At 39.1% G+C, this 27,974-nt stretch overlaps 1 protein-coding gene across 3 annotated transcripts in view; it reads right to left on the bottom strand.

The window, feature by feature from the left end:
* Window positions 1-3,761: 3,761 nt before the first annotated feature.
* The window catches only part of BRWD3 (bromodomain and WD repeat domain containing 3), a 59,855-nt gene continuing 35,642 nt past the window's right edge, over window positions 3,762-27,974 (bottom strand). For 2 of the 3 annotated variants that reach the window (XM_067303888.1, XM_067303886.1), the window contains 25 exons: window positions 27,379-27,507; window positions 26,745-26,970; window positions 25,871-26,041; window positions 23,697-23,880; window positions 23,085-23,178; window positions 22,285-22,434; window positions 21,362-21,438; window positions 20,375-20,552; window positions 19,668-19,784; window positions 19,123-19,230; window positions 17,448-17,572; window positions 17,117-17,199; window positions 16,234-16,345; window positions 15,788-15,849; window positions 15,543-15,698; window positions 14,690-14,810; window positions 13,964-14,089; window positions 13,792-13,873; window positions 11,229-11,285; window positions 10,567-10,707; window positions 10,134-10,286; window positions 7,411-7,574; window positions 6,740-6,837; window positions 6,020-6,178; window positions 3,762-4,899 (listed from right to left, as the gene is read on the bottom strand). In XM_067303888.1, coding sequence (XP_067159989.1) covers window positions 4,112-4,899; window positions 6,020-6,178; window positions 6,740-6,837; window positions 7,411-7,574; window positions 10,134-10,286; window positions 10,567-10,707; window positions 11,229-11,285; window positions 13,792-13,873; window positions 13,964-14,089; window positions 14,690-14,810; window positions 15,543-15,698; window positions 15,788-15,849; window positions 16,234-16,345; window positions 17,117-17,199; window positions 17,448-17,572; window positions 19,123-19,230; window positions 19,668-19,784; window positions 20,375-20,552; window positions 21,362-21,438; window positions 22,285-22,434; window positions 23,085-23,178; window positions 23,697-23,880; window positions 25,871-26,041; window positions 26,745-26,970; window positions 27,379-27,507 — 3,861 coding nt within the window. In that variant the 3' untranslated portion in view covers window positions 3,762-4,111. The remainder of the gene's footprint in view (window positions 4,900-6,019; window positions 6,179-6,739; window positions 6,838-7,410; window positions 7,575-10,133; window positions 10,287-10,566; window positions 10,708-11,228; window positions 11,286-13,791; window positions 13,874-13,963; window positions 14,090-14,689; window positions 14,811-15,542; window positions 15,699-15,787; window positions 15,850-16,233; window positions 16,346-17,116; window positions 17,200-17,447; window positions 17,573-19,122; window positions 19,231-19,667; window positions 19,785-20,374; window positions 20,553-21,361; window positions 21,439-22,284; window positions 22,435-23,084; window positions 23,179-23,696; window positions 23,881-25,870; window positions 26,042-26,744; window positions 26,971-27,378; window positions 27,508-27,974) is intronic. The other variant, XM_067303887.1, reaches the window with a different exon arrangement.

A 27,974-nucleotide genomic window follows, 5' to 3' on the forward strand; every position in this document is an offset into this window, starting at 1 on the left:
TCAAGCACCCACGTGAAGGTTTCATGGGTTACTTCAAATGGAAATAGCCCGTGAGGCAGGAAACGCGCGACTTTCACAAGTTGTACATTAACCGAAGTTCGCATAGCAAGGGGGGGGGGGGAAAGTAGTAACTCAGAGGACATGAAACAAATGTTTTAAGGGCTGCCAGGCGGAACCGAACGTTGCTCGTTCGTGGCGCTGCGCGGACGGCAGCACGCGCGGGCCAGGCCGGCTGCCACGCAGCTTGCGCAAGCGCTGCCGTCAGAGCCACGGGCAGGCAGGCGCCGCGCGTCCGCGCCCGGCACTGCAGCGGCAGGGCAGCGGCGACGCAAGCCTTGCAGCGGCCCCCGCGCCCCGCCGGCTCCCCGGCGAGGCTGCAACGCTGCCAGCGAGCAGAGCAAGGCAGGTGAAAAAACGTGCAACGTCACGGGAGAGTTACTTTTCTAGACAAATAAAACGCAGAGGAAGAATCAAATCTTCTACCCTAATAGTCTGGCTAAAACAAAATTCATCAAGATACCATAAATTTCCAAAAGAATATCATAAATAACTAAACAGCTATTCCCTGATGAACAACTAGAAGAGAATCACGTTGTGCAATAGCAGCATGGAGGAAAGATCGGGAGGGGGAAGGAGAAATACAGGGAAGCTAAAGAAAAGAGGTGGAAGAGAGCGAAGGAAAACAGAAGGTGACAGAGAAACTTAAAAGCAGGCAAAGTTTGGGCTGAACTGATGCAACGGCACATCAGTACTGGAAGATCAGCTTGGTCATTCACGCCCTGGTCCGGGAAGAGAGAGAGCAGATGGGTAACCAGAACAAATCTGGAAATAAAGACGCACACAAGACTTTCAGCCTTCACCGAGGGCGAAGCACACGGGGCTGAATCTGCTGCAAGCAAAACCACGCGGGGTGCGAGCCCTGGTCTCAGGATGTCTCCAAACGCCCCCAAGTTCGAGAGGGACCAGGCAACACGTCGTGTCTAGAGGAAGCCGCGACGCGGTGACGCCGGAGAGTCAGTCCTGCCTGCGCAGAGGAGCCCCTGGCCTGCCCGGACACCTTGCTGACCTCAGACTGCCGCGTTTTGAGACCTTCAAGTCCTTTTCCCGGGCAGCGAGCCCCCCGCCGGCTGGCTCGTTTGGGGCTTTGGTAGAAGCGCGAAGATGGAGCCTGGGCACCGAGGACCTCGGCAGCTTCGCAAGGCGCTGCCCGGGCTTTGGCTCGGGGCTGAGGCCGTTTTGCGATCCCGATGGCGCAAGGTTTAAATCATTTCACTGCTTCTGCTGCACCTTTGGGGTTGATACTAAGTTTTCTGTGGCTCCTAGTAGGATATGGGATCTGAGAGACAGCGTCCAAGTTACTGCAAAATTACAAATAATCCACAGAAGGAGGCTGTGAGAAATCAAAAGTCTAACTCAGAGAAAGAATCCAGATACAAAACCAAGTAAAAATAACATCTCTAAAAACAAGTTATTTCTTTCATGCTTATAAAAAGGTTCTCATGCACAAAAAAAGCAGTTTTTTTTTTGTTTTTTTTACAATAAGCAATAGCTCTGTTGTTCTAGCACACCCTGCTGTCTAGCTCCGAAATCATGTAACGCATTTGATTAATACTTACGCCACAGCAAAGTGATGCTTCACTGTTCTCTTCACAGTACTTCATTACATAGAAAAGATACATTTAAGAACATATTTAATCTTATTCTAATTGTTGCTAAAATACACAAACTTATAAAATCATTTCTCTGGAACCCACATGTTTTCTCTCTCCCCAAACCCTACACAAAATAAATTAGGAAGTGGATCTTCGGCCAGTCAGAAATACCCGAAGAGCATTTCTTCTGCATTTCAAGATTTTCAGGCTTTAGAATAGAAACATAGTGTTTATATTAGCTGAACAGAACTCACCTAGAAGGGGTATGGTTCCGACTACGCATACATGCTTTTCCTGGTTACCCTATGTAGGAGGACCAATCATTCAAAGAAATAATAAATTTCTTATAAATATATATATATTTTTATATATGAGAGATAAGACAGGTGTTTATATTTTAAAGCCCAATACAGAACTAGGAGAGCGTCTGAATTTTTTTTCCCCATCAAAAACAAAACTGAATTAAGTCCAGAAATGGACTATGGCTAATTCAAAACAATTCTTATTAAAGGAAAAATGCATGATTTTTGTACTGTACCATAAACTCATATTAATGCTCTTAACAATTTAGGATATACTCTCCTCCATCACAAAACTAAACCTCTGCATTTTTTCAAGTCACTTTGCATCTAACTAGAATTTTTGGAAAGCGAGATAAAATAGCTAGTGCTTAATATAGAAAGTTAAAAATTAAATTCCTTCTGCATCTGAGAATATACATGGGTCACTCTTTCCTGCCTGAGGTTTTCCAGAATTATTGACCAAGCCGTGCACAGAAGAACAAACTTAAGGATATTGGATGAAGGTTAAAAAAAAAAAATCTTCAAAAATTCCATCAAAAATTTCTTTTTTCATTTGTTCTCTCTGTGTAATCTAACTCACTTTCTTCACCGAGACAGAAATGTCAGATACATTTACATAAAGGGCGAAAATTTAAGTCCCATATATATTCCAACCAGACCCTATTAAGAAGAGAGGCTGCTAGTCTCCAGCTCACCCCACGTGAAAACACACTTCTGTTCACGGAGGTGGGCTGTCTTTCAGCGAGGAGCAAGACTACGGACTTCCCAGATACCATCACATTCTGCACTATTCCTACCCAAATGATTTCTGTTTCCAAGTTAGTATTTTTCAGCATAACAGAAGATAAGCGTACAGTGCAACATGAATTCTCCTCTGGAAGCTTGAGATACAAGAATCCTTCTGGAGGATGCGAAGAGAAGCTTACTGGTACCGCTATAAAATAAGAGCAGCCACCAGATCTACTGCAGCTCAGTTCAGCTTCCTCATAAGTTTCGAGGGGCAAATTAAAATAAACACAAATTTGCACCGAGTAAGTGGTAGCAGAAATGTGTGGGAGCCAGCTGGTCTATCTGCCCAAACAAATTGCCATCTGCTGAAAGCATTACGCTTCTGAAAACTCCGATAATTACGTAGATTTGTTTTCACTGTGTCAATATAATGAAGATACAGTTACTTTACAGCTTAGCAAGCAATTCCATCCCTCTATGCTCCTTCTCGCCTCTTCTTCAACACATACCGAATAATAGCATCTATTTTCTTTTAAGTTTCCAGTAGTTGTAAATAGAGGTAGCTGAGCTACTATTAAGAATCATGTTATGCTTTGAAGAGGAGGAACCTTTCAAATGTTGAAGTTACCCCTTAGCTGCACAATCTCTATTAATACTATAAAAATATGAGAGGACAAAAAGAAAATAGATGCAAGTAACTTTTGCATTTGGCACCTTTTGTCTAGATATTCATACTTCTCAAGTATTCTCTTTTTAATAAAGTTAATGCACACATAGGACACACCACATCAAAGGTTTGCTACATATTTACAAGGCACCAACCCTTTGTCACTTTTTACATGAATAAAGAACCGATAGAAAGCACATCAGGACCCCCATAACTGTAGTATAGACATACTTCAGTTCAGCACAATTCATGAATGTTTGGCCTGGGAAGATTAAAATAATCCAGATCCTTCTTACAATATAGAAACTGTAAACATTTTATAGCTGCCTTTAGGATTGGTGTATTGTGCAAAAGTTATAATTATTACTGTGTATAAGGATTTATGGCAGAAACCACATAAAAACTCTGTAAGAAGGTGCTATTTCTATAATACAAAAACAAAACAAGGGAAGAAATTCATAATCATGATTCAAAAATGTCATGTTCTTATCGAGAAGCTGGAAGCCTCTTTAATGTGATGAGCTTGTAGTGTGTGGGGAAGAATTTCTGTAATTTAAGGCCTAATGAATAAGGCTTATTTTGACCAATGAAGTGTGGCGATCTGAAGTTTTAAAACAAATGCATACTGACATAATGGAAAAGCACCACTGTGAAAAGTGAGTGGAGTCCCCGCACAACTTGCTTGGTAGATTTTCTGGTAAAATCCCTGCAGTAGAAGGCCATTGAAGTTCTTTTAAAATTGTTCCAAAGTTTTTCATCTGTCAATAATTCCATCCCATGAGATGGCTCACCCTGGCTTTTTCTGTCATTTTCCGCACCCTGCCTGACCTGGAAGTACCAAGGTTCAAAGGATCCTCGGCGTGCACAAAATTGTCATTATCCGAATCGTCATTGTACAAGACAGTTCTCCTGCCCTCATTCCTTGTTTTGATTCGAGGTGGCCTACTGAATCGCCCTCCAAACATATTTTCACCAAATTGTCCGCCAAACAGATTTTCAAATTCATCATCTGTAATTCGGGCACGTTTGGCTCTGGTGGCTCCTCGTGAGGCTCCTCTACCTCCTCGGCCTCTTCTTCCTCCCCTGCCACCACCTCTTCCTCTGCCACAGCCTCTTCCACCTCTACCGCCTCTTCCCCCTCTACTCCATCTCCCCCACCTCCCCCATCTACCTCTCCTCCCTGTCCCTCTGCCCTGCCAATTTCTTTTCCCACTGGCAATTTTTCTTTTGATTTTTCTTTTGGGTTTTTTGGATTGCACAACTTTGCTGTAGTCATGGTCTCCATCAATGTAATCCTGATCTGTTCTGGATGTCGATTCAGAGTCTGAATCAGAGCCACTTCTGCTTTCAGAACTTGAACTTGATCCCGATTCCCCACTTTCTGATGAAGATAAACCAGATTTTTCTTTTAATTCTCGCTTCTTCTTTTCCTCTTCCTCTGCCTCCTCCAGATGCTCGTCATCTTCTGATGCACTTACTAACTTCCTCTTGACTCCTATCCGAAGTTCTCTGCCATCACCATTTGTAAGTGGTCCATCAGGAGAGTGATCTAAGCAAACACAAAATAATCTGATCAGTTCTAATCACCATGACTGAGCCAAATCAGGTCAAAAAAGTAGGATTCATCTCATCTGCCTTTGGGGTGCATCCAGGAAAGATCTAACTCTGAGCTCATCGCGGTAAATGACTTCCACATTCCATGGAGACAAACAGCTATGATCTAAGGGGAAAATTTATCAGACTAAATTTAAACACGGTTCATCTTGCCCTACAGCAAGCACCACAAACTCTGTTGGCTAAGCGTCTAATGAAGATTCAGTCAAGAAAATGAGCCGAGAGTGACTAGCTCAGACACAAACATCTAAGTTTATTCAGATGAAAGGTATTTTTTCCCTAAGGTATCTAGGCAAAGAAAAAATCCCCTCGAATTCATTTAAAACCTAATAATACACATTAATATAACACTCTGCAAGTTGTATTTATTTGCTCTCAAATACATGTTCTCAAAACCTTAGTCCAGAGCATATTTCAAGCACAATTTCAAGACAGTAAATAATTTTAAAAAGCTCAAAAGAATTGCTGAACACCTTAAGTTAAAAATACAATGAAGTACTTTGCTGGTTTAGGACCTAAAATAGTGCATGTTTTCAGAGCTACGAATCTGACCATGAAGGTTAAAAACCTTCTCTAACATGGGAAGCCAAAAGCTTTCCTGGAGCAAACAGCACTGTTACAGGAGTAGAGACTTGCACTTAGTTTTGATTATGACCAAAGTATTTTAAAATTTGTAACTTTTCTTTCTCTTTGGTTTCAACTTGATTAATAAAGGACAAGGTTTGGGGAGAGGATTGTGTTGATTTGGTTTGCTTTTTTGTATTCTTTGCAGAACTTGATTGCTCTTAAGTTTATTGAGAATTTAAGTTCTTCCATCTGGAGAAATGTTAAAAGCCTTCACTGAAGCGTGTGTGGTACCATGTGTGTGCTGCAGTTCAGACAACAGACCTCAGAACTGTAAAAAGTAAGTTAACTTAATTCCTTTCTAGCATGGTTCAGGGCCATAACATAATGTTAGACTCAGGCAAAATGATCAGAAGCATCAGACAGAAGCAATATCTTTCATTTCTAGGGAAACCAGTCACTCAGAGAACAATACTTATTTTTTTCCCCACCTTGTTTCACTGGCGTCGATTTACTTCTGATCGGTCTACTTTTGCCTGGATCACTGGTGTTTCCACTTCGGTTCTGTGTATTTGAGCCTGATGAAGATGGCTGACCTTCCATCTCTTCACCAGTGGCTGAACCCAAAGGTTCCTCTGTTGTATCTGAAACTTAAGACAGGTCAGCACCAACTCAACAGCGTACCGTCTATCCTCTACTTACAGGGTTGAAATGCAGAGGCGTTTGGGGGAGGTTTGGCATCACCCGAGTTAGCTGCCTACGTCAGGAGGCGAGTCTCCCCAGGCTCCCTCTCCAGTCACGAGGAGATGTAGATTCCTCCGAGTGGTAACTCAAAGTAAACTAACTTAATGTGTTTGAAATTGCTGTATGAGAGACGCCCATGCACAGAAGGTCTAGGCTCTTGTCACCTTAATTAATTCTTACCAAGGAGAGGCCAAGTTTCCCGATTCCCTGACACTTACCAATAACTTACTAACAGACGGAGGGCCAATTTCAGCTAACACAATCTCTGGATAACACATTTACGTGCCCTTGCTACTTGCTCATCCAACAGGTGGGTTCTACATGTGTCTCACGAACATAAGATTTAAACTGAATATTAAGCGCCTTTCAGCTTTTTCATCATTCTGCACATACAAATTATTACAAGGGAAAGATACATTCAAGTCACTATTTTTCTTAAAATTTCTCAAAGAAAAGTTTCAACCCACCATGAGATGAAACCGAAGAACTAGTCCTAGTCAAAGGCAGTGAGGTATTCTGGTTGGTTTTAGGCTGCATCTTCATTTGCTTCTGTTTCCCTTTTGGGCTGAAGATACAAAACATCCCAGAGAGATAAAACTGTTAACAAAAAAACTTTAAAACAAAAAAACAATCCCCCCCCCAAAAAAAGTGTTTTTTTGCAGCACATGTATAATACAAATGATTTCCATTCCCCAGCACTTGCACAGCTGCAGTAACACTAAAAATAGTGACAATGTCATTCTGTTTGATAAGCGCATGTGGTTCTGCAAAAACAAGATTTTATCTCACCTTTTAAAACTGTAATATTTAGTTTACTTTGATTATGTGTCATATAGAAGTCAGTAAAGTGTTATACAGCTCTTTCTGGACAGTTACTAAAGAGAGACAGAAAGAAACTTGTTCTTCCATTTTACCCAGGAGGAATACTTCTGATTATGTAGCCTTTCACTTACCAGAATTAAGTACAAACTACAAAGTGAGCATGGGATTTGACCTCAGGATTTTATCACCTGAAAGAGCAACTGTACCAGGAAATGAGCAATACTGCTGTTGACTGGTTATTCACAAAGGTCTATCTACCACTGACATGAAACATCTCAAATGGTTCTGATAGCAAGTCTCACTGTCATGAAGTTACCTAGATGCTCTGCTAGTTGACGGTGAACTGCTACTGCTTCTTAGTCGTTTACGGTACCGTGGCCTTCTCCTCTTCCGACACTGCATTGCTGACTTGTATTCAGAGATGATGTTTTTCATATGATTTTCAAATAAGGCAGATAGTCGAAGTGTCATGCTGTAAATCTGGAGTAAGAAGTCATAGCCATATTTATTAAAAGTTGAGTAACTGGAAGATTAGCAAAAAACAAACAAACAAACAAAAAACCCAAAGATGCCCAGACTTCATTCTTAGAGGTCCAAAAGAAAAAGTCATGCTGACATTCAACTACAAGGATCTTTACAGATAATTTCCGTTAATGGTACATGCTTATTCTCATGAGAGAAAGTGTTTTCATAAAATGTTTTTAAGTATTTGCAGTACAAAATATTTACAAGATTAAAGAAAAACAGATGCCTGCAATATTGAAACACTGCCTCCTTTTTGGATGTTTTTTCAGTTATGACAAACTAATAGTTAAATTCAGCATAAATAAAACAAAGCTCTGAATTGCTTCCTCATACCTATACCTCTCTGCTACATCTACTTTTCTGAAAACTGCACAAACACCAAAGGGACTTCATCATCATCTTATAGTCAGAACTCTTCCCGTTTCTTGCAGTCTCTCTGAATAAAACCTCTTTGATACAGGCTTTCCTTTCCATTCGCAGAACTTAATTTTTGTCCAGACCCTTGCATTAGAGCAACATCTCTTTCTTTAGCTCTAATAAACAGTATCTTGCCCCACTCGCCTCCATTCAGGATGCTGTTGCAAAGATGGTCAAATGGGCTAGGAACAACTCGGGACGTTGACACCCATTTGGCAGTAGACGAACCTGCAGTGGCAGAAGGTCCAGCTGTGCCCCCCAGCTGTGCCACAAAGATCACCTCCCCGAGGCACCTCACAGTATTTAAGCAAATGGATCCCGACGGACCACTAAATTATTAGTTGATTCACAAGTTGTTTGGTTATTAATACACAAGACTGGAAATTCCCAGGGAGCATGTGGCAGTAAATAAGCCATTTGCTGAGTTTAATCTGATACCAAGTGCACAGAACGCCCTCAGACCATCTGTCTTGTTACAGTCCTTTCCTGACTTCCTTTCTATCAAGCAAGAAGAAGTTACTGGTCTTCAGAGCTTTCCCCCAGCCCATCCTTCAGCCCTTATCCAATTCCAAGAGCTCAGTCCGCCTTCGGTTAGGGAAACTTTCGTGCTTTCTCTCCTGCTGACCAATGCTCAGGAGGAGTCGCCCTATCCCACAACACCATCCTGTTTCTAGCTGCTTCTCATCACCCTGCTTACACAAAACACAGCACTTGTTATTCCACTGACGAGCCAAGGCCAGGACGCTTTGCTTGACTAATAACATTGCACGGACTCCTGTTTCCTCCCACCTAGCAGCACGTATACTTGGACTGAAAGTTCTTTACAGCACACTCTCCTCCGCTTGACAGCGCCTAGCACAATAAAATCTTGCTTAACCACACGTTAGGCACCACCTATAAATTTTTCAGATTGAATTCTATGTCTTATTGTGCCCTAAATGATGGTAGCTCTGTCTAGTCCCAAATGGCATGCATTTTATTCTTAATTTATAAATATTCCTATTCCTTTTAGAAATATTAGCCAGCACTGTAACAAATATTCTTCTCAAATATGCTAAATGATGTGTGCGGGAGATGCGATTTTGTCAGCACTTAAGCATTTTATTTAATATGAAGCTTTTCCTTATAATAATAAGGTCATAAAAACACCAATTCTGCTTAATGTCTGGAAATACAGTTAGAAATTCTTTCTACCTTTATATTATGAAGACATCAGCAATTTGAATTTTCTATTTCACATCAGCAGCAGTAATAACTGCGTCTGCGTCCTCCTGCCAATGTGTGATTTTACGAGTGTAAAGAATACACTGCTAAAGCATTTGAAAATCTGTAGAACAGTTTGATCATGCAGCAGCTCAGGAGAAGCTGAGAGGCAACGGACTGCAGAGCAACACATACCAAGCACAACTATGTTTACTTGGTGAGTCCATTACACTTAGTAGTCATTTCATCTAGCTCATATAAAATATATCCATATTCTAACATTTCAACCTCCCTTCTCCTTCTCTTTCCTGTTCAGGGCTCCAACACAGCGCATTTTTTCTGCCTGTGCAGATTCCTATTCCCGCATGGAGAAAACTGCACACTTAGCACCGACAGACAACAAAGGCAACACCACGCAGAAGCCCTGCTAAGTATATGAAGTAAACTAGAAAAAATTAAGTATCATAATGCTTCCCATCTCTTCCAGTAATAGAAAAATTGCATAATACTTGCATTAACAGCATATTAAAAAAGATTGTATTATATATACAGCGCTACGAAACTGATAGCCTCTATTCCAGAAAGAAATCACTGAAAAAATAAAAGCAACTGGTGATCAGTTTTATGCTACAAATGTTCAAAGAAATGACAGCAACAGTAACCATAGAATTTCTCAGAAGCTTTAAGTTCACAAGATTCAGATAAAAATGCATTCTGCTTGAAAGTGAACTGGGTGAGCAAAACAAAGCAAATTTATAAACACAGGTCCCAGTGACATGTACTCCTTATTTTTATTTTAAAATGCAGTAGTTTGCCCTCCAGATACAGACTATATTTCATGGACTGTATTCATGTAAGGGCAGGATCTTTGTAGAGAAGGCATTTATTACTTACTCGAGACTTCTTATTAGGAGTGTAAGCTTTAGAGTTGCAGAATATTAAACGAATATCTTTGTAGAATTCCAAGGGACTGGTGTAGTTTCCTGCTTCCAAGGTTTCTTTCACAGTGCTGAAGTCCATAGGAGTATCTACAATGTCTCGATAATCCTGTAAGAACACACAAGTAAATAATAAAGGTGAATAAAGGTGAATTCTATGTCAATAAAAACACCTAAGTATTTACCCACAATTGTTACCTAAAGTAATTATTACCACTTTAAAAAAGAGATTTTAGAGTTACTGCAGATAATTCTCTGAAAACACCAGTGCACAGAACATGGGCCATTCCAACTCGCAAAGGCAGAGCTTAGCAATATGCCCAGCATGGAACTTTGCCAAAGGAAGAATATTAGGTTTTTTCCATTTTGAATAAGAAAGCTGTACTTACAGGATAGGAAAAGAGATCAACTGGCTGTCTAAAAGGCTCGGAGTCCTCTCTTTCATAAATCAGGTTTAATAACTGCTTGCATTGCTCTTTCCAAGCATCAGGGCTTGCTTTCACAGGCTGTCTTTTTATCGGTCGTCTTACCTGCAGGGAAACAGATACACTTTATCATTTTTCCAAGTATGCAGATTTTTCACCTTAAATTCCTATTAATTTACTAGGGATCCGATTCAAAGCAGAAGTCCACAACTGAAAACAGAATTGCAGCAAGATTAAAGCACAGTTCATAGCACAACAATATGCAATTTGTAAAAATATGTTTTTTTCAGTAATATGTAAAAGCTCAAATCCAGGAGAGGCATGCAGTATTTCAGATCCAAACTTGCTAATTTTTGTCAGTTTTCACCCAATTTGGACTGAAAATGGTCTTTGTTCTAGATATCTTTCAAATCAAATAAAAACCGATTCTTCAGCAATTGAATCAACTTTCCCATACACTAACCTCCTCAGCCACCAGCACTCACATAGGCTCGACTGATTCACACAGTTAGTCCCACAGACTATAGCCTGCGACAAATGTAAACTGTTCCAGACCTAAACGGGTGCGATTCTGCACCCAGCCTATCTCCCTTCACAAGCTAGACCAACCAGACGCGTTTACTCACTCGTCTTTTTCCAGAGGACGTTCCTGGAGCATCTGAATCTACATCTACTTCTGCCACCTAAAGGAAAAGGTAATGATTACACACACGCGTGCTCCTATGCACACACAAGGAAAACAAACAGGGCCAAAACTCAAAAAGCGAACAACAGACACTGTTTTAAAGGACTCAAATGCAAAGAATGATTCCAGCAAAAATGACCACTAGTTTCAAACTAGAACTTACATAACTTCAGAAAAAAAAATAGGTGGATAAAATGCTTCATTTCTTTTCCAAGTTCGCTTCCATAGAGACTACATACAAAACATCTGAGAAACATAAACAGCTTATCTTCAGTTAGTTCTTAAGTCTCAGCTAAGCCCCAGGAGCTGCTCTGCTGCCTAAACCACCACAAACCATTTGCAGTACTTTGTAGCACATTTAAGACTTGTGTAAAAAGCAAAAGTTACAACGGTGATATATCCCAGAAAGAGAGCAGGAGACACTGAAGGCACCGCTGACGTGCCTTTGCGCACCTGCGTATTTAATAACTAAGCCTCCCAGGGACTGACAAATGAGGCTTCTTACTACAGGGGAAAAAAAATTTTCAGCGGTCTCAGCCAGTCTGACTGGGGTGAAAATTTCCTCTTGATCCCAAATATGGTGGTTAATGTGCAGCACTTAACTTGTCCCTGAACATCTAAGCGCTGCGTATTTAGCCTGCGATTTCTAAGTGAGGTTAAACCTTTGCACACTAAGGGCCCGCATGTTTTTTTCTATAAAGAAATCAGAACAAGAAGGATCAAGAAGTGAAAAGCTCCATGATGATTCCCTGTAGCAAGCCACGTTCAACAGGGTGAGAAGAAAAGATTGTTATCTGAAGGAGAAAGTTTGGGGTCAGCACACGTACCAGGGAAGGCACAGATCTGAGCAGTACACACTAAGAAAAACATCAGATCTCAAGGAGAGCAGGCACCGCTGGAAAACAATATCTTTTCTTTGGGTGAGAAGGTGATCCCACGTCCTCCTGAGCCACCACCCCTTCTTCCCATAGGACCAACAATGCTGAACGCAACAGCAGACCGGCATGGTAGCAGCACAGCCGGCCTCTGCTTGAGGAGCAGAAAGACTCTGTGGCACCTTACCCTGGGACAGGCCACTGGACCTACCGACTTGATCTGCTCCGTGGATCCCACGTTCTGGGACAGTGCACGGAGCAGCAGGGATCATCAGACCCGCTGCCTCCACTCCTGCACTGTTATCAGGGGCTCAGCCGAGCTGCAGATGCATCACGGATGCACCTAAAGAGATTCTTACTGAAGAGAAGACTCCGTGGGAATGATAACATACATTTCTGCTCTGGCTCAGCTCTGTGGTGCCGAGGAAGAGACAGGGGATTACGGCCTCTCAAAAACCCAGACATGCTCTTTGAAGGGCCAGGGAGAAAGGAAGGAGAGTTACTAACAGTGCTGGACCCTTCTGATCACTGTTCGATATAGTACAGGTAAGATTCACAACAAGAAAGTACAGTCCTCCCAAATAAGTGGAGTTAGGAAAGGAGGATCTGCTATTTTAGGTCATGGGAACCCTTAATTTTCTTCAAAATATTCTTTTAAGAGTCTGTGATAATAAATGTAGTTGTTATATGGTTGTTTTTATAAAAGCAATAAAATAACTGCATTGTAGCATACATTTTAAGTTTCGTATACAAATCTAAGGCAATAGCACCTCTAAATCTGTAACTTACAGACTTAGTGAATCTGTAGTAAAGACGACAAAAGTAACAATTATCTGCTGCCCTTAGAAACAAATGTTCTTCCACAGTAGTCTATTATAAAGAGTTACAAACGACACATAACGTTTCTGCAACAGTCATAAGCATATAGATGTTCTACCAGCAATCAAGTTTAACTTAAATAACTGCAAACTGCGACAGTGGCAGACGTCTAGGGGAAGGGAGCAGTGAGATAACTTCGTAACTGTATTTTATTCAAACTAGCTCATGTGTTAGAAAGCTACACTGAAAAAGTAAAACACAAACGAGTGATTTGGGTTTTAAGAGGTCACTGCTGTAAAATGGAAACTACAGCACGTTTTGAAACGTGTACAAACTGCATTTAAGGGGAGAAGGCAGAAGGAGAGAGGGAAAGGTAAAGGAAGTGATATCTGAATTGGTTTCTGTCTGTCATTCCCTTCATTGTACAACTGACAGGAAACGACAAAGAATTACAACAGAAAACCAGTTCTGCTGCCTCCCCGACAATGAAAGAGCTACTGTCCGTCTGGTTCTCCAGACGGAATAATAACTCTAATTCTTATTCCCCCTGCTTACTATCATTTCTTTGGACAACAAAACATCACACACTTAGAGAAGATTAAGACAGGCAGTTCCATGAATCAATTTTACAAACCGGAGGGAGCTTATTGTCCCAAGCGAGCTACACAAACGGCCTAAATAGGCTTATCTCAAAAACTTAAGGTAACTACCCATAATACAAAGGCTCTAGGAAAATTCTTGCTCAAACTTCTTCCAGATACTGAATTTAAAAAGGCAAAAAATTCTGATGATCATACTTAATGCTCTTACCTCTTCTTCTTCATCAGTACTGCTTAGGTCTTCTGCTTTCACCTTGTTATATATTTCTAATATATCGGTACAACTCTGATCTCTGCAGGGCAATAACAAAAGTCAAACTAAATAACAAAATATCTCAGAAACCCAAGATGCCAGTTCTATCAAGCAAAAAAACCATGCCTACCCAATGAAGCGAAGTAAGACATCTGTTACGATTTTGGCTGCCTTGACTATAGGACTGTCTGGCTCATTGAAAGTCCTGGCATTATGTTCAATGTAACGTACCTCCCACATCAGTGCTGAGATTCTCCTAAAGAAAAAAAAAAAAAGGGGGAGAAAGAGAAAGAGAGAGAGAGAGAGAGAGAAAAGGGATGGTGTACATTATTGTGTACATTATCTCCCTTCCGAGGGAAGGTGTTCTTAGATAAAAAAAGGAATTAGGTAATCCAGGTCCATGGGAAACAGGTTGCCAGACACCAAGGTACGTGTCTTCTGTTCCCATAGTGCTGATTGCCTCAAATTAACTGGAAAAGCTGAGACTTCCAGTTTATAGCACTATTTAGCTCATTTCTGGCAACTGCAGTACAAGCAAAGCATCTGGCTCAAAGGCAGTAGAGATACAGATGAAGCAAATATGCTCTGCCTACAATGCATACAGAGAATAAGGCCCAGTATCTTAAACAAAAAAGGACACTCCAGATCCAGATACCAGCCTTTGCCTTAACGATGTGGCCAAAAGAAAATATTATTCAGATTTGCTTTGTACAAGACCAAATAGAACCAGATCTTAGGTTGCTGGCTCACCAGAAAAACATATTACCAAAGTGGCATTACATGGTATTCAGCTAAACACATTGTTCTAGGTTAGGCTATAGAAAATGTAGATTAAGAACAAATAAATCAAACTGACCTATAAAATCTGTTTTCAAGTCTCCTCCTGATTGTGGTGAGGTCAGTTGGATAAGCAACTACAGTGCAATACATGGGATAGGCACTAAGGTCCACTGGAACAGCAAAGGGATTAGAAATGTCTAAAAGACAAAAGATCAAAATAATTTAGATGCCACAGAAGATATCAGAAAGAAGTAATACGATAACTACATTCCTTATAATGGTTTCTGGGTCTTCTTTTTAATAATTCAGCAAAAGCAGTACAGATCTACAGCTGGACAAGTCACTACTCAAAGGACAGGATTCTTCCCCTTGCACGATCTGTTAATTACATTTGAACAAGCATTATTTGTTTAAGTATCACATTTGTGATTTCCAGGCAGCAGCCAACTGTACTGCTGAAAAGCAACACGGTATACGCACTTGCAAGAGCACTAATACAAAAAGTGACATAAACTAGGAATACAGAAGTGTCCTGTGTATAAATATAGGACAGAATTTAAATAATAGCTTGCTATCAGAGAGTTACATTATGAAACTAATTCCAAGGTCCTTGTTGGCGAGGATGTTTGGTGAGGATTTGTTGGTTGATTTTGGGCAGGGGAGGGTTTAAGTCAATGTTTTGCTCATTTGTATTTGGATACAAGCCACTAAAAATCCTCACTAACTTGAAAGGAAGTAGGTCAAGCCTCACAAACAGGGAAGTATAACCGAGAAGGGCACCCATGAAATAACAAAGGCTCTTTTCACTGATTTAGTTAAGCACGTTTCAAATGCTCCACTCCAACTCCCAGCAATTCACCCTGTCTGCCCTATAGTTACGTGTCACCATGCTGATATTCTTAATCCTTCTGCCCTCTCTCCAAACATACCAAGGGAAAGAAGTTGCTCAATCCCCCGAATTACTCGTTCACATTCTTCATCTCTGGAATGGGCCCCCCATTCTCCTTCCTGGGGTTTGTACAAAAGAGCTGTCAGTTCGTCTGGAGTCACAGGAACTCCAGCACCAACCTCCTCCGGGTAAGCAGCTAAATATGAAGAATTCAACAACAGTAAGTACTAGTAGTGTCACAAGGCTATATAATGATATCTGGACATGAATTCAAAACACACTTACTTCCTTCTGGAATTGGTTCCATGTCCCATGGACTCATCCTCTCTCTTTCATTATTGTCCCAGCTATCAAAAAAAAAAAAATTACGTTCAAATGCATAAATTAAAGCATTTGATTTTTCATCTGGTTGAATATAATGATATGCCTTTTCTCTAACAGGCTCAAAAAAACGGCCACGTCTATTAGAAATGGGCCTATGTCACCAGCTAGACCCGCGTCCTCATTTTTCCCTTGTGTCTCCTATACATTCACTGCGCTGCTGTCCATACCGATACCGTTGTTTTAGGAGCAAGTTTGTAAATAAATAAATAAAACCAAAGTGGCTGATTATTTAAGTGGCAAAAGGGACTCTTGTCCTTGGATGTACACATTTAAGTCATATGTAAACACCTAAGAGACCCAGGAGTGTGTAAACATCTCTGATGTTTTACAACCATGCAAGTTCTTACTGGACACAGTAGCACTGGAAGGAGCTATCAGGATATTCTGTCTGGAAAGGCTGCTGGCTCTCCACAGTTCCAAACCACCAAGCGTCATCTATTATACTGCGAAATCTATCCCCTAAAAGAAAAAAATCTGAATTTAGCTAAAGAACCATGCAAGTAACTGCTAAATACTTCTTTTTAGAATATCAGCTTTATCTTTCTTAAATGCACTACTTGGATTCCTACATTTTGCACTACAGGGATCAAGTCCTCCCTCCAAAAGCACAACTTTTACATTTCTGGTAGTTAACCACAGATGCCTCCACACTTCAAATCACAATATGACACTTGATTCTTCCGTCATCACAGACGTACTAACAGTTTCTCTCATTTCTTTTTCCTTTTACCACAGCAACTGTAGCAAGCATCAAGTAGAGTTTCCAACATTTGCCATAGTATCATATGTGGTACAGTCCTTTGTATCACGTGTTAGAGACGCTGCATGCCATCTGACAAACCAACCACCACAAATCGCAAGTACACAGTCTACTCTGAAAAGTCAGAGGAGTACTCTGCAGTGGTGTTATAGAAACATCAGACAGCAATCAAATATGGTAAGATTCAAGTTAAATACAAAATAAAAAGAAATGTATAATCGTCTAGGTTCTTTAACATGACATAAAACAATGTAGTATACAATTAAAATGTTGACATTTGTTGCAAATACCACTTTTAAATAAGTCTAAAACACATACTATTTACCCAGTCTCAAAAAAAAAAAATATATATATATATATATATATATATATATATATATATATATATATATACAAACACTGAATTGTATCCTATCAAATAACCTGTGAAAACGTTGCCAAACACATGCAAGTGGTAAAACAGTAGTTACCTATCTGCCAGTTTCTTTCTTTGGCTTCATTATAAAACTGATGCAGCACAAGGAAGTCAATAACATCTGGCATATCGTGGTACCTTTATGAAACAGAATTAAAAAAAAAAGCTCTATTTCCCAAAAGCATAGATCTACATGTACAATACAGACAAGCTTTTCAGTCTCCAAACGCAAAATTTCATGCATTTTATTTTCAAATTTGGTGTAGTAACAAACAAATACCATCACCATGCCTTGAAAGAAAAAAAAGGTGGGGGGGCGGGGGGAAGGGGCCTTTAAATTACAAGAAGTTTTCTTGAAGAAGGTCACTGGCATTTCAGTTACTCACTTTATGGAAAATGATTCTCCTGTCATTTTGCCTGTGATTGGGTCTAGGAATGCAAGCTTCAAGCAGCAGAGCGTAGGAGGCCCGACTTCATATTTTATTCCTACAGTCTTCACAAATTCTTGTTCCTATTTATCAATAAGCATGGAATAGCGTTATTTTAACTTGTTAAAAACAGAAGCATATCCATGTTAAAGTACCAAAATGTGTATAAATAAAAACCAAATTTTCTTCCACTCTAACCCAAGTAATTTCACCCATAAAATATTTCATTAACAAAAACTAAAAATCACAACACAGCCTCCTTAGAAAGAAAGATGAAAAAGATACAAGATGCTCTCTCCCGTGGGATATTTATGAACAAGATACCCACATTTTATTTAACTGCCGTAGGAAGGTTCTAAGGAACATACCATTTTCCGGGTTTAACCAAAGTTTATGCTTGACAAAACCCAGGGCCTGCCACCTTTGCATAGCAACGTAGAGGGAAAATAAAAGGAAACACTTCCTTTTAAAGAGGACACAACAGCCTGGTACGATCATATCCTGTCCAACGTCAGCAGGTGGTAAGACTGCTTTCCTATGTGAACTACCATTTCCTTTTCCTTACAAACTTGTGACACCTTTGAGGATGTACTGTGTATGTCACTACTTCCACTACAGCTGGAATCACCGGACACCTAAGACAAGTAACTGGATATTTTTCCACTAAAGGAACTATTTTCATTAACAGGACCACTGGCCATACATAAATACGAATAGTAGCATATATAACATTCAGTTCTACATTTTTTCCTCTTGATATGAATTGTGAGTAAAGCAGAAATAAAATAAAACACCACTATGGACTAAGTATTAGGGGACTCCTTATAGTGATTCAAGGCAAAAGAAAACTTGACAAAACTATACAAACCTAGTATGTACCAAACAATCCATAATACGAAAAGCAACAGAAGATAGTCTTGCTCTTCCAAGAGAGGAACACGCACAGTTACACACTTAAGGAGCTTCGCTGTTTAGCGGAGCTTGTGTATACATTTAGATCTTCGCATGATGATACTGCACTTGTTACCATTACACCGAGATCAATAAATAGCATCTAAACATTCAGGTCATTGTGGAGAATCAACAGAAATATAAAAAACTTTTGAGTGGTCGGTTCTGTACGAGTGAGTGGTAAGGAGGGGGGAAAACACAGAGTTGTAAAATAACGTGGGTTGGGAAGGGACCTCTGGCAGATATCTTGTCCACCATCCTGCTCGTAGCAGGGCTAACGTCTAAGTTAGGTCAAGTTATTCAGGGCCTTGTCCAGCTGAGTTTTGAAAACCTTCAAGAAGATTCCACTGTCTCTCTGGACAACCCTTTCCAGTGCTTAACTACTCTCACTTTGAACTTCTTTTCCTTTAATATTCTAAATATTTCACAACTAATAGGAAAGAATACCACACTAGATAAACTTTCACTTTCTTTAATATCTTTTTGGCATCCTATTATCAGGACTGAGGAGGTGTAAATGTCTTGTGTAAATGAAAATATCAATTTTAAGATTTATTTTATTTTTGATATTAACATTTTAAATTAATGTTTTCATCGTATTTTTCATACTGTTTTTTAATTTCAATTTAACCTTACAGAGATATATCGATGTTCAGCTCTTTGAAGTATCTATTAAACTTACCCTGAGTTCCATTTTGTTCCACGGTTGTTTTTGCATGTTAATACTGTAAATTTTGGCTTTCCTTACTGCCCGCACATAAGCTTCATGGCCTTGCCTAAAGTATATGATCTTAAAAAGAAATAAGAAAAAAGTTTATTTTATTGATAATTGTATTCCTGTTTATTCCAAAATTCCTACAAACACTTCGGGCATCATTCTTTTTAAAACCAACTGCATGTTTCCTTATTTTGTTCTAAAGCACTTTTCTCCCTAAAAATATTTAGGTCAGCCGCCAAAGTAGCGGCTAGTATGGGCTTCCAAAATCGGGATCATTAAGAAGCATATGTTTGTTTGAAGATGCAGAATCAATTCTCGCTGCTATTAATAAGTTATATGTGTGCAGAAAGAGACGTGGAAAAGCCAGCTGCAAACAACTGGCTTTCTGAAAAATCAGAACTCAGACTACTTTGAGCATGATTCATCGAAAACATTCCTTGATTTAATAGTCCTGACTGAAACAAGTTCATCAGCCTAGACAGGATTTTCAAGATTGCTACACTCATTACCTCATCTCCCATCTGTGGAACAAAAGGGGAGCGACGCGGTATAGTATCCAAGATCCACTGCGGGGCAAGCCATTCTTCACTCGGTTCACCTTCCATCGAAAGCAGTCCACTTGGTTTCTTAAATATATTACATTAAATTTGGAGTAAAAGTTGTAATTGCTATGGCAGACTATATGAACAGCTGATTATACAGCTAAATATAAGGGCTGAGCAAATGCTGGAATGCCAGCCTTCCAAAAATCCTGACTTTAGATGGTAAGAATGTTCTTTAACAATATAATAGAAGACTGAGATGTTCATAAATAATCACATTTCTTTCCTTAGAAACATTCTAAATGTCGGCTTTAAAAACAGGAAAAGGAAAGAAAAATTGAAAATTTAGATGTAATACAGATGCATTGTACTCTTACAACAGAACCATCTGGGAGTAAATCTGACTGCAGTAAAGAGCGTAAAGCTGGGAGTAAATCTCCCACCAGTAAATCTCCCACTGCCTGCATGAAAAAGGAAGCACATCTGTGTCACACAGCACAAAAAACAAACCAGACCACTCTGATACTAGCATTACTGTGTGTTCTCTGTAGGATCTTTCTTACTGTATTTTTGTACTGTGTTCTTGAAAAATTTTACTTTGAAAACACAACCACTTATGAAAAAAATTTATATTCATAGAGCCAAAAAGACCCTCAAAAATTAAAAATGCTAACCTTTTTTCTAGGCTGTTTAAGTTTCCTTCTTTTTTCCTCCAGTCCTTTTGTTCCCTTCATATTTTCGTCTTCAGAACTACTACAGATTTTCCGAGCTGCCTGCCTGGTTTGTCTCTTTGGAGGTTGGAGATTTATTCCAGCATCTGCTGTCCAGTCAGAATATTCACTTGATGAATCACTGTAGATAATATAAAGTTGTAAGAAAGAAAACAGCACTTCAGTTTTCACACAGTGGAGTGAGAGGCCCAATCCTTCAAAGCACTCTTCTCGTCATTTGGAACAGATGGCAGGATTAGAACAAAATTTCATTTTCACGTGAATTTAAAGAAAACCTGATTGCTATCAAATTCATATGTTTCATGAGATTATTTCATCAGCTACAAACTCATGTAAAACTGGAGTTATAGCCTATACCTGCTCTCACACTGTTTATCTCACTGATTCACAGACGGTTATAAGGACTGACTGAACTGCATAGAATGCATGAAAAATTTAGGTGACAAGCGCACAGTCTTTTAAAAATACTTGGCTGACTTCTGTAACATCCAAATAACTCACGTACTGTATTTATATTAGCTCATGTCACTTCTAGCCATAAAAGCACAGCATTAAGAATAAGAAAGAGACTGCAGAACTTGTACACAAATAAGTATTAACAATTATTCCACACTGCTTTTCACAGTGAAGTACTGTTATAAAAACTTCTACAATTGCATTGACATCTTAATACATACAAGTATTCACCTCTTGATGGACACCAAGAATTTTGCTGGTTGGTTACCATTTTAAAATATCCAAGTATACCAAACATGGTGTGATGTATCACTTTGCTTCAATCTTTCATAAGGTGTAATGAATTTGTATGGTTTATGAGATCAGGCAGTAATACTTCTCCCTGAATTTGTAGTCATATTATTACAATATCAGCTGGTCTTACTTTAATTATATAATCACTAAATGTAATAATTAGGAGACTAATAAAGCTACCTGGAACTGCTTTCACTTTGCCATGCTGCCACAGGATCATCCAAAGATGCATCACTTGTTCCAACTGTCTCATCTTCCTGTATTAAAAACAAAAGGTTTCACTTTTGGTCAAGTTTAAAAATGTATCATCTTTATTTGCAAACAAGTTATATGACTTGTTTCACCTGAGGAAAGCTTTGTATTTAACAACTGTTTTAGCTTTAATTAAGTCCACAATTTCTTTCTGCATCCTAATTTTAATATTAAATTGTAGGCTTATATAATTCCTATAGCAAGAGAAGTGTGAATTTTAATGGTATTAGAACCATAGTATGAGATCTTATTTCAGTGTTTGATTAATGTATTTTAGTGTGAAGTTAACAGCTATTTTGTCTATTCAGTGCATTTACAAAGTGACACTGTTCAGTCTCTTTTTACTTTGCATGCTTCCTTAATGACAGCAAGTTATATTTGAGCCGGGATATTTTAAGTTCCTCCATTGCCAATATCAATGATTAATACCAATACTCAATCTCTTTCAACAATTGTCTACAGATGTTGATGAAATCAAAGTGCTGAATGTGACCACTAATACATGTGCAGTATGAAATCTATTATGTGCAAATGCTCGAAAGAGCAAGTGGTTTAATACAACCCAGTTAAATTTACTTGAAAATGTTTCAGATTTCCAAAAATATACAACCCTGTTCTAAGCAAGTTTTGAATACTGTACTGGCATTGAGATAAATGATCCTTCTCTCTCCAAGATCAACATACTACAATAAAAGCACAAATCTAAGAGACTCAATGAATTGAGCGTTCCTCCTCAGGTGGAGAAAGAAACTTGGAGTCTTAAAGGCAACAGTACTCTGAGCATATCTGTTGTCAACCATACTATTTGTGAACAGGGAACATATTGAAAGAATTCACTTGATGGACCAGACCTCAGAGGAGCTGTCCGATTCTTCCCGTGCACGTGCATTTTGACTTGCTCCTTGCTGACTGTGTTCTATCGTGGAGCGTGTTTGGTAGGCATGCTGGCGTTTGCGTTGGTTTCTTCTCAAAGACCTTCCACTGCCTGGCTGATAATCGTTCTTTTGCCACAGGACAGGAGAGGCAAAAAGAAAAAGATTAGATATTTAATAGTGAGCCACATTGCGTAAAAGATGCCTCATTAGAATGACTGTACGTTATATCCCATTTATAGAGGACAACTAGGAAATCGAGAATTAGAATTGAAAAGACATCATTTACATACTTGTGAGTGTTTGTATGGGTGTGCATGTATACGGGTTTTTTGGTTCAATACCCACCCTACTTTTTAAGCCACAATCCTCCTTGGAAAGTGAGTCATGAAGAAATCCCTTTTTTCTAACAAATACCTGCAGCCTCTGGATAAGATAAAAACTAGCCACTTAAAGAAGTGTGGCACCTCTAATACTTCTCCTAGTTTCCACAAGCCTGGAAGTTTCTATAAACTGAACATCCACTGTGGCTCTGCTTTCCTTCCCCATTCCCCAGCATTTTCCCACTATTGAAGCCTTAGGGATAGTCATTTGTCATTGCTAACTGCATATTACAGCATGAATAAAGAAAAATTACAGTTACAGATGAAAGTTAGAGAGACAGTAACAGTACTGTTTATCTTCTAAACCACTTTTTAAAGTTGAATTTTTTTTTTTTTTTGGCTTAGTGCTCAGAACTGCTTCACACCTAGGTTCCCTCTTCTACTGAATTAACTCACCCGTTGCAAGGTGTGGGACGGCTTTCTCTTCCTTTCAACAGTGTATAGACTAATTTCTATTTCACCTTTGGCAGCTCGACATTCTTCCTGGACCCTAATTACACATAGGAAACATCCATTTTATTCACTAAATCATCACATTAACTGACAGTCTCATTAAAACACACATTAAAATATTGCTCGTTGCCTTGCTATAGAAACCTGCATAAAAATCTTCCTAGAAGCATTCACACATACTTCACCCCTAGAATCACATCTTCAGTTAAAGGAGCAAACCTGTTACTTGAGCACACTATTTTTAAGGAAATTAAGATGTATTATTATTATTTTTTTTAATAAAGCTTCAGGAAGAGTGGAGAATCAAAAAACTCACATTAAAAAAAGAAAAAACATAGTAACTGAAATACTGAAGAAAAATTCAGTTGTGAAGATAAGGAATTACTACTCTTAAACCTCCAGAATAGACTAGCACTCTAATCCTATGATCTGAATCTCAAGAAAACCCCAACCCATTTCTGAAAAATCATTTTGTAAACCTTTAACAAGTGTATGAAAGAAACATTAAACATTACACAGTTTAATCTTTTTTTCCTAGCACACGTAGCATCTTACTTGCTGACGCCTGGAGAGAGCTCGTTCACCACAACTCTTCTGCTCCATGCCATAAGATCTCTCTCCGTCGCCATTTGACTTCGGGGAGCATTGTTGTGCATTTGCCGGACTCCTTCAATCTGTCCGCTTCTCCGAAGACCAACGTTTGGTGGCGATGTTACATCCAAACTTGGGCTTCGAAGAGCTACCAAAGAAAAAGATTTTTCCTCACTTCTGCGAGCCATCAATAAAATCTAGAATTTAATGCCTAAGGGTTGCGCAGAGTTTCCTTTCGGTACCGAAGAACAAAATTCAGCTCTCTTTTCTAGGGAAAGACATCCATTGATCATTATAAAAGGAGCACAACCTCCTATGTCATCAGATCCATGGGATACACAACACTTGCTCTGCGTTAAGTGGTTTTGCCATTTACTTCTGATGAAGCAGGTTTTTATGGATTGGTATTTGGACTATTGGAGATGCTCATGTTACTGTAACATCACGCACCACTTCACATGTTCATAAATACTGTGACTTGCTGTTAGCTTTGAGATGTCTGATGCGAGCAAAGAATATAATCTGTGAGGAAAGTTTTAAGGGCATTTGAGTGGCCTACAAACCAAAGTCCCGTTGACTGTTAGGAATCCTGACTTCAGAGCCCTTAAAATACTATGCTACAACAAGCAGTGAGACTGCCACCTAAAGTAATAGACTGCCGCAAGTTTTGACATTTCTGTAGTACCTCCGTTGGTTCTGTACTTGTAATGAGCCAGAGGCATTGCTCCTTTTCTAGACTTTTCCTCAGGTGGCACCATAACATGATGCTACATGCTCAGGAGAAATCACAGAGGCTGAGTCTTTAGGTAACCAAGTGAGACAAAAAGGCTGATAAATATTAGGACCAGGGCAACTGTTGCCTTAATTTATCTTGTCATTTGGGAATACAGCAACACAATTTTTACATGCTTAAATATGGTAACAGCATGAATAAATTACATTCACAGTTGTGCAAACAGATAGAAAATATTTAGCTATTAAAATATCAATTAGATTATGTATAAAGTATCTAATTCACATAAACGGAGGCAGTTTATGTGGCAAAGCCACTGATTAAAGCCAGTTCCGGAACATAACAGCACATCAGTTTATATACCACTCACATTTAAAAATGCTCTTTCACATAAATAGAGGGGCATACAAATATATTTTAACTGAAGATTGAGATTGAGCAACTGATAAAGCTGTCAAAAGAAGCAGAAAGGATTTCCTGTGAGCTGAAGCTGGCTGCTAGACCACCTTCATGACACTACCGATTTAGATCAAAGCAAAAGTGCATCTTTGGCATTTTTCACTATTATTTTACTGCTTTCTTCTTCAATTTAAAGGCAAGCAACTCCATATCTACTAATCCTAATAAACTTTACCATGGAGATCTAATTCAGATGTGTATAATCAGTCATTTAACCTAGAACTAACTTATGAGCAGATGTAAATTTTTTAAAAGCTCAGGATGACTTGCAGCACAAGTCCACAGCATCTGTTCTGCTACACAAAGTGCAGACAGACAGCTGCTTCACAGTCAGCTGCTCGTGTCTGACTGAGTTTGTTTTCAATTTTTAATAAGTGTGTACATGAAAAATAAAGTCACAATAGCGGAACACTAACAGCAGAATAATCTCAAGCTTTTTAAGGAAACACTAAGACGGAGCAGACGTTTATTTTATAAACACTGATGCTCAGCTTTAGCATTTATGCTGCAACAGGAAGCCATTAGTCTGTCACAACATTGTATTCCATTGACATTCTCTAATTATATACTGTTACCTTGACGTTATTAAACGGAAAGTATCATCTCTGCAGTGATTAAGTGACACCAAGATAATATAGCAAAATTTATATTTATAAAAGGCTTATAATAGAATTAACTACACTCTAATAGTTCTAAGTAATCAGATAATGTCTAGTTAAGACCACTGTATGTCCTCAGCTGCACCTTAAACTTTTATTTCCTCTGTTAGCATTAGCAGAATGCTCAAGTGCTCCATACAGGTGAACAACATTTATAAGAACAAGAGAAGAAACCATCCTCAAAGACATAGTCCTGAAACAGGCAGTAAGATTAACACACTTCGATTAGTACTTTACTTTACTTTACTAAAAGAAATGACTAATGGAGGTAAAGAAGGTCCACTTACCTCCATTAACAGAGTGGGATCTGTTGAGTGGAGGGTTTGGAAGAGTTTCTCCTTCATTAATTAGTCTTAGATCTTGTTCCCTCTGTAGCTCTCTAATCATTCCATCAAGAATACTTTCATCCTGGTCATTAGTTTGCTGCCCAATGACTTGTTCAACTACTTCGCCATCACCTTGACAAGAACAAAGCCATAACTGCTTATAAAATTATTAATTTCTGTTTTACTAAACACCATAGAAACAAACAAATTCAAAGTTGTGCACAATTTATCTGATCTGCACAACATCTGATCAGCAGCTATCCTTCTGTTCCCATGGAATAAATGGAGGCAAAAACCTCTCTTTAAAGAGAAGTCATGTTAAAAACCTAAAATTACTGACTATGCATAAAGAAAAGAAAAAAAAACAAACATGATTCCTTAGAAAGAGCAAAAATAAATGATGCTTCAGTAGGTATTAATGGAAGATATCTTATGGAGATCAGCATGTGGCAAAATTTATATCCACAAGAAAAAAAATGCCTGTTTTAAAAGCCAAAAGGTGTTTTTTCAATGTCTTACCTTTCTCCTTCCTTAATCACATGTATCATTACACTGAGGTCAATGGGACAACTCTTTGAGCATGTCACTGTATACCTGGCAGAAGTCCACAGATATTGGAATACTGAAATCTCCTCATTATAACTCCAGAGAAGTTGATTCCATACATTTCCTTTACACCATAAAGCCACCCCATCTCCTCTTCTACTTCTATACTGAATTTAAACCACTATTTTCAGAAGAACTGAAATAAACAAGTCCTTATAGTAGCAGCCTCCTGAACTGGTACTCAATACGGTGCAATACATGTATTACACGTGAATTTCAGATAGCGTACCATTAGCCACATATCCCAGTTGAGGGATAAGTTGTTCATCCTTGCAATTTTCTCTCCCTGGCACTAGCCGCTGGTATCTTGTGGGATGAGGATTTCCATCAACATCCACCAGGAATGGAGGAGGCATAAGATGTGGAGCCTGTTGAGTCTGTTCATCCAGAACATAGTTATTTGCATCACGGATCAGTGGTCGGTAATCCGTATGGAAGAACATCTGATCTGGAATCTACAAGAAAAGCAATTTAGTAAATAAGCGGCCATTTGTAGCTGTCTCGCTGCTTTGGAATGGCTCCCATACCCATATACCACAGCTCCTACACTTGAGATCAGCAGAAGAAACGTTATGACAGAGAACAGATTCCTATCGCAAATGTGTTCTATTACCTAAGCCTGATGCTAAGATCAGAATTCAATAGTATAAGACACCAGTGGAGGTGAAGACAGAAGTTAATGCTTTGTTTCCCTGACTACAGATTCCCTTATCTGAATCTTTTTGACTTAGAAAAACAGCAACTGTTCCATGATCTAATCACTATTTAGTCTAGGGCAGGAGGAGGGAATAAACTGTAACACAAATACTTCTAACACAAAACCAGGTCAAGAAACAGATGAGTTCAAACTTCATTTAACCCACCTTTTCATAGTATTTATTGCATCCAAAACCAAATAGTAGCAGATGTCCATGAGAGTCTGTGCAGGCAAAATGCTGTCCATCTGGTGAGAACTTACAATCAAAAACAGCTCCATGGCCTTGGCCCTCAATCTGCATCCAAGCATACAGTATCCCTTTTAAAATCATGCCATCTCTATACAAGCATTAGCAAGAAAATTTCACCTGTGCTCCCTCAAATATTAAATCCTAATTCAGTGTAAATTCTCATCTCACTCAAGACTGATTTGCACTTAATTTTTTCCACTTTATTATTAAAGCTTCACTAAACAACAAAAGTTAAAATCTTGCATTTTCTCATTTCCTGAAGTTTCAGTGCAACTTTTAAGGCATGTTCTGAAACAACCACCAAAAAGCCTTTATTTTACGTTACTGGAAGGTATAGGGCAAGCCCACACCAAAAGATCATAAGAGACACATTAGCGCCACAAAAGCAGGTTTCACAAACCCAAGTGCTAGCAAGTTCAGCTAAGAAAACCTAAGCTAGCTCAGGTCCAGAAGCAGTGCAGCTGCATTTGCTCAACACTGGGATCAAAGCAACAAATCTGACATTGGGCATA

This window comes from Apteryx mantelli, chromosome 13 (assembly GCF_036417845.1).
Source record: "Apteryx mantelli isolate bAptMan1 chromosome 13, bAptMan1.hap1, whole genome shotgun sequence".
NCBI classification, from domain to species: Eukaryota; Metazoa; Chordata; class Aves; order Apterygiformes; family Apterygidae; genus Apteryx; species Apteryx mantelli.